This window comes from Ctenocephalides felis, unplaced genomic scaffold (genome assembly GCF_003426905.1).
Source record: "Ctenocephalides felis isolate EL2017-DRISC unplaced genomic scaffold, ASM342690v1 CF-g0.4_SCAFFOLD_03572, whole genome shotgun sequence".
Classification (NCBI taxonomy): domain Eukaryota; kingdom Metazoa; phylum Arthropoda; class Insecta; order Siphonaptera; family Pulicidae; genus Ctenocephalides; species Ctenocephalides felis.
Window position 1 is genome coordinate 29,909,635 of NW_020539726.1, and position 17,540 is coordinate 29,927,174.

The 17,540-nt window shown below is 28.6% G+C and overlaps 2 protein-coding genes across 2 annotated transcripts in view; one reads left to right on the forward strand and one right to left on the reverse strand.

Moving 5' to 3' along the window:
- Positions 1–341: 341 nt before the first annotated feature.
- LOC113388359 lies at positions 342–9,314 on the forward strand. Its single transcript, XM_026625745.1, has 7 exons — positions 342–351; positions 685–878; positions 2,602–2,812; positions 2,927–3,038; positions 5,587–5,762; positions 7,312–7,472; positions 9,258–9,314. The coding sequence occupies exons 1-7, from the start codon at positions 342–344 to the stop codon at positions 9,312–9,314; spliced, it is 921 nt and encodes a 306-aa protein (XP_026481530.1).
- Positions 9,315–12,961: 3,647 nt separating this feature from the next.
- Positions 12,962–17,540, reverse strand: part of LOC113388360 — a 159,853-nt gene continuing 155,274 nt past the window's right edge. Inside the window, exons 4-7 of the mRNA XM_026625746.1 lie at positions 14,747–14,858; positions 14,198–14,373; positions 13,864–13,951; positions 12,962–13,043 (exon numbers count right to left, since the gene is read on the reverse strand). Coding sequence (XP_026481531.1) covers positions 12,962–13,043; positions 13,864–13,951; positions 14,198–14,373; positions 14,747–14,858 — 458 coding nt within the window. The remainder of the gene's footprint in view (positions 13,044–13,863; positions 13,952–14,197; positions 14,374–14,746; positions 14,859–17,540) is intronic.

A 17,540-nucleotide genomic window follows, 5' to 3' on the forward strand; every position in this document is an offset into this window, starting at 1 on the left:
GCTGAAAGGAAATTCCAATTAAATTAGCTGAGTAAGTCGCAAGAATCGTCTTTTTGTATCCTAGTCTTTGTTTTGCTGCATTCCTTTCGCAATATTCCGCTGAAGCTAAATTAATAAAGCGGAACGGTATTCTGGTATACGGTTCGGTTCAAAGAAACGAGATTCGAAACCGGAATGAAAAAATTAGACCTTAAGGAAAAAGGAAATTAAAGACAGTATGGTACGGCTCAGAGGAGAAAGAATGCAATAAGATTGTGTGTTTGATATGCTAAGTATGACCTCTGGCACTAGCTGGAATGCTCATTGCTATACAATATTCACATTATAAGAAAAATATAAATATGATACAGGGTAGGGTTGCTCACGTCGTAGTACTGTCTAAGCCTTACGCAGATTATATGATGTATGATACTTTTTTTTAATAAGAAAAAACTAGGTGTAAAAGTGGCAATTTTCCTAAAGACAAGTTTCATGAACTTGTCCTAAATCTACAAGTTTGATTTGATACTATATTGCTTAATATCAATCTGTCCGAGGTTTGTATCAAACTAGAGATAAGTTTGTGCTAGGCTACATGTTAAACTACTACTCCACGAACGACGGACTCTGAATATTCACAATTAAAATTAAGAAAAAAACAATTATGGATTATGTTTACTTATAGTGTTATTTCTTCCTTTTCAGAATTTTCGAATGCGGATTTAAAACAACGTTCTAGAAGATCTCATTCGCGAAGTTCGAAAGGAAGCAATGTCAATTCAATAAGCAGCACTGGCCAAAACGGGGTTTTTGTTACCGGAAATGCAACAAGAGTGGTCGCACAGAGAAACGGGCTGGCGGTTCTTCCTTGTACTGTGAAGAGATCCACCCAAGGAACGGTCAGTAGAAAAAAGTTATAATATAAGTAGATAACAGTTTACTTGACCTCCAGTTTACCTGTCAACTAAATTAAAAGTCCACCAGTTTTTGTGTCCACCAGTTTTTGTGTCCACCAGTTTACCTGTCAACTAAATTATACATTTACCAATTTACCTGTCAACTAAATTATATGTCCACTAAATTACCTGTCAACCAAATTATATGTCCACCAATTCACGTGTTAACAAAATTATATGTCTACCAGTTTACCTGTCAACCAAATTATATGTCCACCAATTCACGTGTTAACAAAATTATATGTCTACCAGTTTACCTGTCAACCAAATTATATGTCCACCAGTTTATTTGTCAACCAAATTACATTTCAACCAGTTTAAATGTCAACCAAATTATATGTCTACCGGTGTACCTGTCAACCAAATTTTATGTCCACCAGTTTACCTGTCAACCAGAATATATGTCCACCAGTATACCTGTCAACCAAATTATATGTCTACCAGTTTACCTTTTCACCGGTTTAACTGTCTGTCAATTCAGTTTATTAGTTTACCTCTTCATCAGTTTAAGTACCAATCTATTCAGATGTTTAACTTCACATAGAAGTCACTTTTTTGTCGAGAAAAGTTGTATGAACGTCATTTTGTACCAAATAAATCTAGTTGATCATAAATTAGTTGTTGATTAATATGCTTATCCTTAGACTTTAAAACAATTTTTTGGTAAAAGCTAAATGTACTTCTCTCAATTATTAACTTCCCGTAGGGCAAATTATAATATTCGCAAAAAACTCGAAAATGAAAATTTTTATATATCTATACGTTTCAAAGGTTTTTGAACCTTTTAGCATACCTTATGAAGAATGGATGTATATGTGTGTGTGTGTGTCTGGATACAAATTTTCGTCGACGATTTCGGGAGCACATATCAACAGATTTGAATAATTAAAGAAAATTCGATTCGTATTGATAAGAAGACGTGCTGATTAGTATTGGCGAAGGCAGGTCTAGCCGTTTTGAAGATATGGAGCAAAAAGTGCAAAAATGTCAGGTTCTGACAGAACAAATAGGCCGATTTGAGTGATTTAAAAAAACATTAGATTCGTATTGATGTAGATGTACTGATTAGTTTTTGGTATAGGCAGGTGCAACCGTTTCGAAAATACAGATCAAAAAGTGCAGAAATGCCGATTAGATCCTCATAGCGTTGTACGTGAGCATGTCGTTATAGCTCAGTTGGTTGGCGCGTCATTGCAATTTTCGTTCGTGTTAGTAGATAAGAAAGTCAAAACTGATCGGGTTCGAATCCCACGTCTGTATTTTTTTAAATACTTTTTATGTTCGTATAGTTGATGCTATATGAACTATTTAAAATTGTTAACTCAGTGCATATATTTCGCAAACGAAAAATTAATGCGTTTGAAATAAAATATGTTCATTCTAACAATAAGTCCGCTTAATTAGATTTTGTTTATATATATTTAATTCAAGCATATATAAACAACGTTGTCTAATCTAACAAGTTTTTACATTTTGTCTACAAGGAACAAATAATGAAAATTCTAGTTTTTATAACATTTATTCATACGTATTTTTGTTGACTGATTATTTTTATTCTTCGAATGTTTAATTACGGTAAGGGAAGTTCCAGCAATTTGCCTTAAGGCTATATGCCATACGTCCCACTAGTTTAATTTCTAATTTGTCATCTTCATATTATTTTCAGGTGACGTGGATTCGCAGACGAGACTTCCAGCTTCTAACCGTCGGCACTGCGACTTATTCTAGCGACGAGAGATTTTTTGTAGAACATGTTCGCCATTTGGGCAACTGGCCTCTTCAAATAAAGTCCGCTAAGCTGGAAGATGCCGGCACGTACGAGTGCCAGATTTCGACGCACCCGCCTGCCAGCATTTTTATACACCTCAAAGTAGTAGGTAAGGAGAGAACTACTTTAACACACATATATATATATATATATATATATATATATATATATATATATGTATAAGACGCATATATAAATCGTATATCATATTTTATATTTACAGAAGCCGTAGCTCAAATCACGGGAGCGCCCGATCTGCACATAAGAGAGGGTTCTACTTTACGACTAGTGTGCTCGATAAAAGGAGCGACGGAAGCGCCTTTATATGTTTTTTGGTGAGCTATCATTTTGTAGTTAACTTTAATAAACTATATATATATATATATATATATATATATATATATATATATATAAATTTTTTTTGTGTGATGCTTGTTACAAGATTCCTCCGAAACCACTTAACCTATTTTTATGCAATCTTCATACTGAACGTCACTAAGAAGGCAACGTCTATTTTCCTTAGGTTTATTTTTTATTTTTCAAACCAATTTTTTTCCATTTTATAATTTGCAACTAAAGAACACATGCATCCCTAAATTTTCACCCTCCTACCAAAAACCCCTATTTTGCAATAATAGTTTTAGTGATCGAATAGCTTTTCACCCCGGCTTTTAGTTTAGCAAATGATTTTGATTAAATTGTAATTTAGATTTTCTAAAACTTATGCAAATTGCTTAAATATTTTCTACTTTATTTTTTCATGGCGCAATTAAAAATAAATACAACACTAATTTTCAACCCTGCAGAATAGTCATTTTAGTAGTCTAATCATTTTTCATCGTTCTCGATAACTGATTCTTTTTTCTTTTGTGTTCATTTTTTATTGAATTTTGATAAAGATTTGCTGAGCTTATAGAAAAGTTTAAATTTATTGGCTCTGATTCTATATCTAATTTTGGCGGCAAAAAGGTTACCAACGATAAAATTAGATACGTCCAAATATCGATCAGTAGATATCTTCAGGTTTTAATATTCAATTTATATATTTTTTGTCCAAATGACTCTTTTTGCAAACCATCCCTATTTCATAATAATTATTTTAGTTGTCTAATTATTTTTTATCTAGCTCAGTAACCAATCAATTTTTTTGTTGAACATTTTTTATTGAATTTTGATCAAGATTTTCTGAACTTATTAAAAAGCTTAAATCTGTCCGTTTTAATAATGCTTATTTTGGCCATAAAATGGTTACCATCGATAAAACTAGATACCTCACAATATCGATCAGTAGGTATATCCAGATTTCAATATTAAAATATACATTTTATGTCAAAATGACTCTTTCTGCAAACCATCTCTATTTCATAATAATCATTTTAGTGCTCTAATTATTTTTTATCTAGCTCAGTAACCTATCAATTTTTTGTTGAACATTTTTTATTGAATTTTGACCAAGATTTTCTGAGCTTATGAAATAGCTTAAATTTATCCGCTCTATTCTCTGAAATATTTTCAACACAATTTTTAGATTTTCGTGATGAAAAGATTGCCATCGATAAATTTAGATTCGTCAAAATATCGATCAGTAAGTATTTTCATATCTTAATATTTATTTTATACATTTTGTTGTCAAAATGAATTTTTTTGCAAACCATCCCTACTTCATAATTAGATCCCTATTACTGCATTATTATTTCATAAGTTATTTTAGTAGTCTAATCATTTTTCATCTAACTCGATAACCGATCTTTTTCTTTGTGAACATTTGTTATTGAATTTTGATCAAGATTTTCTGAGCTTATGAAGAAGCTTAATTTTATCGCCTCTATTTGCTGAAACATTTTTAAACAAATTTTAGATTTTGTTTTGTAAGTTCACGTCGGGAAATATTTATGCAATGAGTGATTATGCAAGTATCTATTGATAATTTTATGCGTCTAGTTTTATCTATTTTATCTTTCACTTTATAAAGAATTGAAATTAAAAAAAATAGTCGCAGGATTAAAAAAAACAATACTTACTGTAAATATGTTTTTCCGGGTTAAAATTAAACTTCTCAATAATTATTCTTCACAATTTTTATTCATTGAATGAAAGTGGTATCAAAAATGATTCGATTACTAAAATGACTCTTACAAAATAGGAATTTGAGGTAAAAGAGTGAATGTTTAGGACTGAACATTATTATAAAATTTTATAATCGCTCAAGAAGTTTTGAAGGAATATCAATGTTTTTGTAAACGCAACGTTGTATTGTATGAATGTTGGTATGAATGAAAGTATGGATCTGTATAAGATTAGATATGGATGTATGATAATAATAAAAGAATATTGAATATATAGCAGTAGATGAGCAGTTATAGAGAGATTATACTGAGATACGTTATGAAGATAGAGAGACGAACAATGTAATAGAGGGAGTTTTTAGAGACAATAAATGAGTATTTAGAGATAAATAGACCGATTTTGCCGCACAACAGACCAATTTAATGGTAAGGCTATATTATGAAGAACTTTCAGGCGTTGCAGTGTGGAGTCAGGCATAGTTCTCTGGTTGTCAGATAGAATACCTGACCGAGAAACTGCACATACATAAAAAACGATCTTACATAAAAGGGTCTTTCTGACTCAGCTTCATAACATACGAGTGACGTGACAGTTTATGTATAAAACGCCTGAATGCACAGCAAATACATCCCATTTTTACAGTATTCAGTATGATTCAGTAGCATAATGTATGGAAGTTGGAGAGTAACATGGCCTTGCCATAACATTTTTCTGTTATGCGGCAGAATCGGTCCAAAGTGTATTATTATTAATAGAGACTTTTTTTTTAAATTTAATTAATTTTAATAATTTCATATTTATATTATTTATTTTTAGGTACCACGCTTCAAGAATGGTGAACTACGACGGCGCCCGAGGTTTTATCGTGACGGGCGAGAGAGGCGCTAGTGTGCTTACAGTTCCGGAAGCCAATAAAACGGTGCACAGCGGAAATTTTACTTGCGCGCCATCCAACGCCAGACAGGCCAGCATCACGGTACACGTATTGAATGGTAAGAAAAATTAAATTTTGTAATAAATTGATTGAATTTTACTTAACTATATAAGTTTGATATATAAATTTATCATCTGAATTTATAAAGGTTGATATTTAAATAATTTGTATAGTGCCAGTTGTTTTAGATAATCGGTATACAATATAAATTTCTTGTAGGGTAAGTTATAGTAATCGCAAAGAATTCGAAAATGAAAATTTCCATATATCTTCAAGTTTAAAAGGTGTCTAAAAATTTTGGTATACCCTAGAAAAAAAAACACACACACACATTTTTTTATGTATGCCAAAATTTTTAGAAAAATCTGAATCGTGAAAATATTATTTTCGATTTTAGGCTCATTACTATAACTTACCCCACGGGAATTTAATTATAATATAAGCATTAATTTACCATTGGCCATTTGGTTTTACTATACTTAAACAAATTTCATTCAGCTATCAAATCCTATTGGTGGTTTCTTGAACAATCACTAAAATAATTATTAACTTACCGTAGGGCAAGTTATAGTAATCGCAAAAAATCGAAAATGAAAAATTTACATATATCTTTACGTTTCAAAACCTTCTGAACATTTTGACATACCTAAGAAAAAATGAATGTATGTGTGTGCGTGTGTGCGTGTATGTGTGTGTGGGCGGATATAAATTTTCGTCGACGATTTCGGGAACACAGATGAAGCGATTTGAATAATTCAAAAAACATTGATAAGGAGACGTGGTGATTAGTTTTTGGCGAAGGCAGGTCTAGCCCTTCCGAAAATATGGGGCAAAAAGTGTCAAAAACGGTAACTCAGTTTTTAAGAGAACGGAGCGTCCGATTTGAACAATTCAAAAACCATATCACTTGTATTAACAAGATGAAAAACTGATCAAATTTTCATGAAAGTAGGTCTAGCGGTTTCGGAGGTCTAGTTAAAAAGTAAAAAAATGCCTTTTGGAGGTCAAAAACGATTATTAGACATATGCCCATTAAATTATCAGATATTTTATAGACATTTTAACAATAAGTATAAATTTTGTTTACATTCCTATGGGTTCCGTACCAATGCTTATCCGTTAGACTGCGGCGCGGCGCTTACGCTCTTTGATATTTCGTCTCTATGCAGTTAAAGCAGTACGATTGCTTTGAAAAAAAGTTCAGAATTTCCAAAATATTTCAAATTACACTTTTCTTTAAAAAGTCTTTTTTCAAAAAAGGTAAATTTTTGTCAAAAATTTATAGTTTCTTAAAAATCTAATTTTTCAGAGTATTTTTTTTTCAAAAATATATTTAATCTTAAAAAAAAAAAAAATTTGTACGGAAAGTTACAGCAATTTGCCTTTAGGCACGATGCCATGCGCCCCACTAGTATTCTATTGTTTCGCTCTTTTTACTTACAATTAGTAAATTGCTATTAACTGAATTTATTGTATCATTCAACATATAAATGTTCCAAACGGACAGTCCCATGATGGTGAGAAGTATATGTTACTACTTCCTCGTTGCTTGAGGAGAAATTCATAAAGTAGAATTCCGCCACTTTATATTTTCCATACGAATTCAGACCATTTAACTTTGCCGCAAGTCGAGTCGCATATTTGGGAGCAATTGTCGTCGTGTTATGAAGCGCTCATGGTGGCTGCGGAAGAGCGGAAAAGCTCGAATATTTCTAATAAAACTGTTGCTCGCCATTTCGGCATAGTGTTTGCTGACAATTGTGAAAAGGTTACTTAAAATGAAGTAGGAGTTTCATATGATAATGCGCCAGTAATGCAGTAATAACTAACGGGCATTCTATTTTTAATTTTCCGTAGGGATAGTAAAGTAGTGTCATAGTAAAGGGCAAAACTTCGAAAATGATAGTTTTTGCATATCTTTACGTTTTGGAGATTTCTAAACATTTTGGCATACCTTAGAAAAAAATGTATGTATGTATGAATACAAATTTTGTCCACGTTTTGGGCGCACGGATCAACCGATTTGGATGGTTCAAAAAACATTCGATTCCTATTGATAGGGAGATGTGCTGATTAGTTTTTGCCAAAGTTAGGTCCAGAAGTTACGGAGATACGAAGCAAAGAGTACAGAAAATAGAAATCGAGTTTTTGACAGAACGTAGTATCCAATTTGAATGATCCAAAACACATTAAATTTGTAATAACACGGAAATGTGCTGATTAGTTTTTGGCAAATACGGGCTTAGTCATTTCAAAGATACGGAGCTAAATGTGCAAAAAATGGCAATTTTTGAGAGAACTAAGTGCCCAATTTGAATGATTCAAAAAATGTTATGCTTGTGTTGACGAAACGATTGCTTCTGAAGAAAGATATTATTTTAAAATTTCATTTTTTTTGTATATTGAAAATAATTCAGATTTTAATTTCATTTCTGACTAAAGTTCTAAAGCTCACTTATATACTTCATTATAATAATCTATTTGAAAACATTTAATATTCCTCGAACATTATTTTGATATGGTACAGGAAGTTCCAGCAATTTGACTTAAAGCACAATTTTTTCGTTTTGTATTTTGATGGCTGCAATTGGACACAGTTTTAAAATTTATTGTTTCATATTTTCTAAAAAAATCATTGTTTATTTTATGTACCTAGATTGTGAACAGTTATTAAACTAATAGTGATGCGCATGAACCTCGCCTATTTTTAAATGCATTAATTTTTTTTGTACATTTGGAAAAATAGTTTTCTGAGAATTTTGGAATTTTTGGAAAAGGGACTTTTTTGAAATAATCGACTTTTGAACAAATCGGACTTTTTTAAAAATTTCAGGATATATAGAAAATTTCAAATCATTTTGATTTTTTTTTCACTTATTCATTTGTTTAAACTATAGAAGCAAACAAATAAACACTACAAATATTAATATGGAACACATAGAAATAAAATAAAATGTCGATAAAGTACATGATATTTATCTAAAATATGATTTCTAGTGATAATAGCAATTCAGACCGTTACTGTACAATTTTTTATGTACATAATCATTATGTTGTAGAATGTTTATTGAATAATTATTAAAACACTATATAACAATGATTTAAATATACTAACTCAAACATCATAGAATATTTAAAAATTGGTCACTAGTTTAATATTTGAAAAAAAATTGATACAAAATTTAAATTTTATAGTCGCCCTATTTTTATTTTTTATTATTTTTTGGGTATATCTTTATTTTTTTTTATTTTTTCATAATGCTATTATAAAAAACACATGTAACCTCAAAGCCATATTTCGTGAAAATTATTAAAGTGATTACATCATTTTTTATCTCAATTTCTTCAGTGAACGTTTTTGATTGAAATTAGATTAAGATTTTTGAGCCGATGAAAAAGCTCAATTTTACATAAAAAATTGATTTATCATGGAATTTTTTTGACCTATATAAAACGTAAATGATGTGACCGTCTAAGTGCTATAGCAACTTTTTTTAAAAAAAGAATGGCTTAGAGATAATAATTAACATTAGCATTTTTTTTTAATTTTTAGGTGAAAAACCAGCAGCAATGCAACATGCAAACACAAGCACTTCGAGTTCAGAAATGATTTTTCCAAAATTATGGGCAATAGTTTCGACGTCTTTGTATTTCAGCCTAAATTCCAACAGATGAATTTAATAAAATTTTATCAAAATTTTTCTTCAATGATATATCATTAACAGGTAACTAACTACTAACTGTGTACATTCTGTGTATATTTACGTGTATATTATATTGTATATATAGATTGTAAGATATTTTTGTATGGGATACATATAACTTTAGGTAGTGAATATATAAGTACAAATATGTAATATTTTATTTATTTGAATTAATTAAAACTTGGAAAAATTACTTCATCAGTTCTTGGTTCATTCGCAATTACTTTTTACATTAATCTACCTAAAACATTTTGAAACCCAAAATAATTCGTTAAAATATAATTTAATTAAAATCATTGATCATCTATTACGCGTATTATTATTAATATTAAATCAATATTATCAAAAAGGGAATGTGCATTCAAAATTAACTATAAATATAAAATAAAGCCCCAAATAATTGAATAGAATAAAATACATATCTGCTATATGTTTTCAATTAAAAATATTAACATCAATGTGATTAAATTTATCAAAAGTGGGCAGAAGTTTCGGGAAATATTTGATAAAATTATTTTTTTCTATTTAATTTTTTATACCCACATATCAAAACGTATCATTTTTGTGAAGAAGTTAATTGAAAAAAATAAATTTGGATTACAAACAATAGAAGTACCAAAAATATGGTTTTTACATGCAGTCACATAACAAAAATGTCAATAAATATTTATTATTAGGATACAAACGATTTTATTCTACCTGCCTAATTTATACATTTAGTTTTTCAATATTGCATAATAGATTGTTATTAAATTTTTCCATTTTAAGTATAATCCTAAGAAAATCAAGAGTTTTATTGGCCCCAAATCGATACAAAAAATTATATAATTTTATATTTCGGATTCTTTGTTTTTCATCTAAAATTGTGTCAATTATTTTATGCATATTCCCAAAACATTTCATATAATATTAGCTTAATCGTTGTAAATAATATCGTAATATTAAAAAATCAATTATATATTAGAAATAATGTATTAGAGTGGTTGTAAAAACAATGTTTGACTATGTACATTATCTTCCATGTTTTGAAAACTATATACATGTTAATTTATATGAGGTATGAAATATATCTTTTATTTATGAAATTATCCGTTGTATCATTTCAGGATAAAGAATTATTTACAGGCAAGTGATAACTATTTTTGTGAACAGAATATAAAGTGACATATTTGGAATCAGTGATTGATTAAAATAATTACTAAAATTCTAAATTAACGTAGGCAGTTTTTTTCCAAGAATTATTTTCCAGTGGAAAGTTGATGAAGAGTTAAGGTAAATTTCATTTCAATTTTATTTTTCTAAATGAATTACCAATTATCGATTACAGAAATATACAATGATAATGAATCATTAATACATTTGATAAATAATAAAGATAAGGTATTTTTAAAGCAAATGCCAGCTATTTTTTTGGTAAATAAAATTGTGACTACTGATTGAAAAAGCCATAAACGATGTTACAATATTTATTAAAAAACTAACCAAATTAAATTAAAATTTAGAACTAACCAAGAATTTTTTAAGTGGAATTAATGGAGAAAAGATATCGGATTTTTGTACTGTAAATTGGCAATCATTTTTTTCTGGTCGACGATTGATTTAAAAAAATGATGAGATTGCATTTTAAACAATCAGTATATAGTTACAAGATTTATTTAAATTCAAAATTGATCGAAGCAGTTGTGTGCATAATAAGTTTTGTGAAGTGAAACGTTGATAAAGTGTAAAGGTAATTTTATCGGATTATTTGTGCTGGGAAATAAATTCCCGTCTATTGATTAATAAGATTATAAAATGATGTATAAAATCAGTGTATTATGTATAAACATAAGTGCAAAATTCGAAATCAATAGTAGCAGTTTTTACAACATATTTTTCAAAGTGACAACAGGTAAGTCATATTATAATTTATATATATATATATATATATATATTCAGAATCATACAAAATATATATATATATATATATATATATATATATAATAAACATCATACTCATGAATTATATATATGATATATGATAGAATTAATACACTTACCTTTTCCGATCTCGTCCGAAAACTCCCAATTTGCAACACTGACGTCACTTTTGAATCGACTATGATATATTATAATGTTTCAAAAACTTGAAACGCGAGTTATTAAATTCACAAAAATTGTACCATATATACATCAATTGCAAGTTATTTAAAGCCGATACACAGAACAAACGAGTCTGATCAAAAAGCCGATTAAACACTAATAAAGATATTATTATTCACTTCAACACAAAGTACACTTTCACCAGAATTATACATTATAATGTGATAATTTTTCACAACAAATATCTGATTATTATTTAATTATTAAAAGCGACTAAAATTTTTATACACTATTTATTTCATAAAATTTTTTGCACATAGTTCTTCAACGTAAAATACTGAAATGTTCTATAGGCCGCGTGGCATTTTGACCCAGGCGTCGTCGAGCGCCCGGGTCGCGCACCATGTTATTCTTACTAGATGCAAACACCAAATAAACATTGTCAACTACTAACAATAAAATCACGCAATAAATTGGCGCTTGACTGTATAATGTTGGTGTCAAATCAAAAATAAATCGATTGAGAAATTTTTTAGATATTGATGTTGTTAGAGAATAATCCGCCTGCAATTTATATTGAAATACTTTAGTGACATCATAATGGTTTGACAGTCTCACTTTGATCATTGAATATTTTACAATCAGACTTGATGAACACCATGCAGTTTTTTAAGCACTTCTATTATTAAATTAAGTTTGAAACTTAATATTAAATATCACCAATGGGACATAATTCATAGTTACAAAATATTCTAAATAACTTGACATTTTAGAATATATACTGCTTCTCATACAGATTTCAAATTTAAACAAAAAAGGTTATGTTTTATACGCATGACGAATATATTCGCCAATATACAAAATTCTGTCACTTCAACCTGACGAGTATATTCGTAAATCAAAATTATCTAGTAAATTATAATTAGTCTGAAGAAAGAGGTATTTTTTGAGTATTTTTATATCATGATATTTTTTCTTATAAAATTGCATGGCCATAAGGATTCGAAATAGAATATATAATTATAATTAATTATAGTAGCATTCATTTAATTATTTATTTAATAGGAATAAAACATTTTAGTACGTCAATTTTTCTTATGTTTTTTTAATGGTTAGAAAAAATTTTTATTTTCTAGATAGTAAAAACTGATCAATTACTTTAACATTTTTTTAAAAATTAATATCTTCAAAAAAAAACTTTTTTTTATATTAAATACAAATTTTATCTGTTTATTAACATTAATTTTCCTAACTAAAATAATTAACAATATAAATCAGCACCAAAATAGTTCATATATAAATCAGCAAGTTTTAAAAATATTAGTAATTATTAATATTAATAATTTTATAATTATTAATAATAATTATTTTTATTAGATGTTCGATTTCAAAAAAAAGAGTAATTTACTGATTTTAACCCGATTTTATGGAAAAAGGAGTAGGTATATTTTCAAAATTTATGATTAAATCATTAAATAAGTCGCACTTGTGGCCCAGAATCAGATATTCTTGGTTGTATTTTGTGGTAAATCAAGACGGATAATTTGTGAAATCTGTAAATGAATCATTAAGTTAAAATTGAATATCAATTTCAAGTACTAAGTTAGGATTTTTTTATTTTAAAAGCCAATTTTTGAAATCTGCAAATAAATAAAAAATATTATAAATTTTAAGTACCAAATTTTATTCTCTTTGTACAAGGTTAATATCTATACCCTTACGTTAAAGATAATTTTAAAATAATTATAAAAATTATATAAAATATATTAGATATTTTGTGTATACACAATTAAGCTTAAAATTCTAACAAGAATTGATACACCGTTATCCGTAAGAAATTATTATTAGAACAATTATCGTTAGATTCTAGATTTATCATAGAAGTTGATTTAACACTTTTTAACATAGAAATTATATACACTTATTACAATATTTATTATTATCAACGTCATTATATTAAAATAAATGTTTAAAATCCATATAAAATTATTTAAATTTGATACACAACATTTTATACGTACAACATTTTTGGCAACACTCAAGATGCATATGCAAAAAAATTAACAATATATTTTTGCACATTGCAATTTATAAAATAGAAATTACATCAGCAATACAAATTTTACAAAAAGTCTGTAACTATATATATAAATTTTTAAAAATGTTTACGTTTGTCATTGAAAATCACACAATATCACATAAAACATGTCGCACTAAATCGTTCGACTTTTCACAAATCGCGCTTACACAGAAAGCTTTCAATCATAATATTTTTTAATCCATTTTAAAATAATTTAATTCTTAATATCAGATTTAACTGCTTTCACCAGTTTTCATTCAATTTGCGTTGTATATATAAAAATATACATACACAACATAGAAATAGTTATTTTATTGGATGATAAATTTCTAGAACTCCCTGAACTCGTATTCGCATGTTGCATTGCAGCTGGCATTTCACCTGAATAAATTATATATTTGGTATTTAGTTAGGTTTATTAAAATTTAAATGATCATATTGTAGAAATTAAATTTTAATTAAGCGGAATTAATTACTAGGAATATACTTGGTTACCTTTGAAATTAGAAAAACAAAAATGCAGATAGATTTTTTACAAAATTATTTTAGAAATATAGAAAGTAAATAAATTTATGACTTCTATCACTTAATTTGAGCAAAAAATAATAGAATAAATAAAAATCTCACCATTCAGGATGTGAACAGAAATTGTTGCTGGTTTTGCATTGGAAGGTGCACAAGTATAGTTTCCATCATGTATAGATTTATTGGCTTCTGGAACTGTTAAAAGGCTAACATCTTTTTCATCCCTTACCACAAAGCCTAGATCAATGTCATAGTTGACCATTCTTCCTGAATGATACCTGTATAACATAATACAAAAAAACTGATGTTTAAAATTGATCGATTCAATGATTGCAACTGTGGTCCTAATCCAAAGTATTATAAAGATAAGAAAAATCTTTGTATTTTTTTTTTACATACACTCTCTGGAGTTTAAATGTTTATTTTATGTTATAGAATTATTTTTTGTAATTTCTAATTGCTAAATTAATTAAAAATATATATATTTAAAAATATAAAAATAATCTGATGCCAAAACAATGAATTTTTTCAATACCAGAAATACACATTATGAGCTGTTGACTTTGTTATTATGAATAAAGACATAACTCACATAATTTTCAAAATATTTTTGCAATTATTTCTACGTAATGAGAAAAATAACTATGTTACCAAAATACATATGAAGGTCTTTCAATAGCGCCTTTTATAGAACAAACCAGCCTCAATGTTGATCCTGTTCTGATATGGAGATCAGGAGATCCTTGAATTTCTGCAAACGCCTCTGAAAAAAAAAAAATTTCTTTTCTCGTAAAGTTCACCATTATTATTATGGTTTCAATTATCTATGATAATATTACTATCAATTTCAATTATTATTATTATGATTTCAAACGTTGAATTTTATGTGATATGATGACCCGAATCATTTAGAGAAAAATTATAGTTTTTAAGAAAGTTCAGATTAATTCAAATATGTAATATTAGTGACGATGATATTATAATATCATTGAACATATGATTTAATTAAAAAAAGCAACTCAATTTTAATGTCCCAAATACATTGTTAATATTAGATTTAATAAATTAAGTATTTGCATATCATTCTCTAAAAACAATTTATATGTCGAAGCCAATTTTTTTTAAAATCAAACTTGCGCAGTAGTTTAAAAAAAATTCTTTGTAACTATTAACTTGCTTATACCAATAATAATAAACAACTAGTTGGTTTGGTATTTAGCCTTGAGGCAAGTTACATGAACTTCCCGATATGTGTAAATAATTGACTTAATAAAATATAAATTAATTTATGAGTAATTAAAAGTATTCCGAGTGTATTTATTACACATAATTGAAAACGAACAAACACGTTAACCCGGAGTATTTTATAAAAGCAAATTTTCAAAAATCAATAATTTTTATAATTGAACCAGTTTTTGTAGGAATTTAATAATTTAGTATGTTCATTAAGACCAAGTACACTATCGTTATACCAAGTAAATCGTCTAATTTTAATTTTAACAAACGTCAAAAAAACTACTCATTTTCTCAAAATTTGATGATTTTTTAATATTAAACTACTAGTCGTAAGGCCGTAATAATTCAGTAAGTTCTATAAGATCATGATGTATATCGCCAAAAAAAGTACCATAAAAATCGGTCTAAATTTTTTTTTCAACAGTTAATTACAAGAAAACGGCTCGGTAGATTTTCACCTAAAACTAATCAGTATCATTCCCAACAAATATCTTTCGAACAGTTTTTGATTTTTTAAAATCGGTTCGGTAGGATGAGCTTATATGTAGACGAAAAGTTTAACACTTTTTTCCAAATTACAAAGAAAGGGCTCGGCCGATCTTCGCACAAAACTGACAAACGATAATCCCCATCGTGATATATCAAATGCTTTTTAAATATCTGAAATCGGTTCAGGCGTTTTTGAGCAAACGTCGATGAAAGTTCTAATTTTGACAAATGCCAAAAGGACCACACTAATTTTTGCAAACTTTGACGAATTTTTAAAGCTGAACCAGTTGTCGTAGGGCCGTAATATTTTAGTATGATCTAGAAGACTATGGTTTCTACCGTCAAAAAAATAATCATAAAAATCGTCAGAAAATTTTTTTTTAAAATTTTATTACAAGAAAACGGCCCGGCCGATCTCTACCAAAAACTAATCAGCACGATTCCCAACCAATATCTTTCGAACGGTTTTTGAATTTTCAGAATCGATTCAGAATTGCGGGCTAAAACGTAGACGAAATTTTTTTCACTTTTCTGCGATTTATAAAGAAACGGCTTGGCCGATCGTCGCACAATAGTCAAATATTGACAAACAATAGTCCTCGTCAAGATACATAGAGTGGCTTTTAAATTTCTTAAATCGGTCCAGCCGTTTTCGAGAAAACGTCGATTTACGGCAAAAAATCCGTTCACATACACGCACACACACACATACACACACACACACACACACACACACATACTTTTTCCAAATTTGGTCTCATTCGATTCAGAATGGCTTGAAACGTCGAGAAAACATAAAATTAGCAATTCGGATTTTTTGATGAAAACATAAACTTCTCCTTCGGGAAGTTAATTAAATTTCGCGGGTCTGGAGTGTCTGATTGTCAAAATTTTTTTTTTTATTGTGTTGGTATACATGCCCCTAAAGTATGATGAAATTTTCAGCTATATTCACTGTTTACTTTGTCTGTGGTAGTCGCTAAGGTTCGACGTGTTTTTCTGAGCTCGGCGATTTTTACAAGGGAAGAATTGAAAAAGTCAAAGAATTTGTATTAAATTTTGCGTAAAAAAATGAAATAAAGTGTTGCAAAGTGCAAAAATTCACCAGATATGGCTCCGTGTGACTTTTTCCTATTCCCAAAGTTGAAGAGACCCATGAAAGGACGGCGGTTTTCCTCGATTGAAGAAAATCGCCGAGAGTGCTCAAGGACATATCAAAAAGTGAATATCAAGGGTGCTTCGAAAATTGGAAAAAACGCTGGCATAAGTGTATTATATCTGGGGGGGACTACTTTGAAGGGGACCACATTAATGTAGACGAATAAATAAATATTTTTTTGAAAAAAACGAAAATTACGATAACTTTTTGAACAGACCTCGTATATCGCCAAAAAAATTTCCATGAAAATCGGCTTAAATTTTTTTTTTCAACAGTTAATTACAAGAAAACGGCTCGGTAGATTTTCACCTAAAATTAATCAGTATCATTCCCAACTAATATCTTTCGAACAGTTTTTGATATTTTAAAATCGGTTCGGTAGGATAAGCTTAAATGTCGACGAAAATTTAACACTTTTTTTCAACAGTTAATTACAAGAAAACGGCTCGGTAGATTTTCACCTAAAATTAATCAGTATCATTCCCAACTAATATCTTTCGAACAGTTTTCGATTTTTTAAAATCGGTTCGGTAGGATGAGCTTAAATGTCGACGAAAATTT

Coding starts and splice junctions, on each gene's coding strand:
- LOC113388359 (XM_026625745.1), top strand. Junction 3,039..5,586: donor GCGCCTTTATATGTTTTTTG/GTGAGCTATCAT, acceptor ATTTATTTTTAG/GTACCACGCTTCAAGAATGG. Junction 7,473..9,257: donor TTGCTGACAATTGTGAAAAG/GTTACTTAAAAT, acceptor TTTAATTTTTAG/GTGAAAAACCAGCAGCAATG.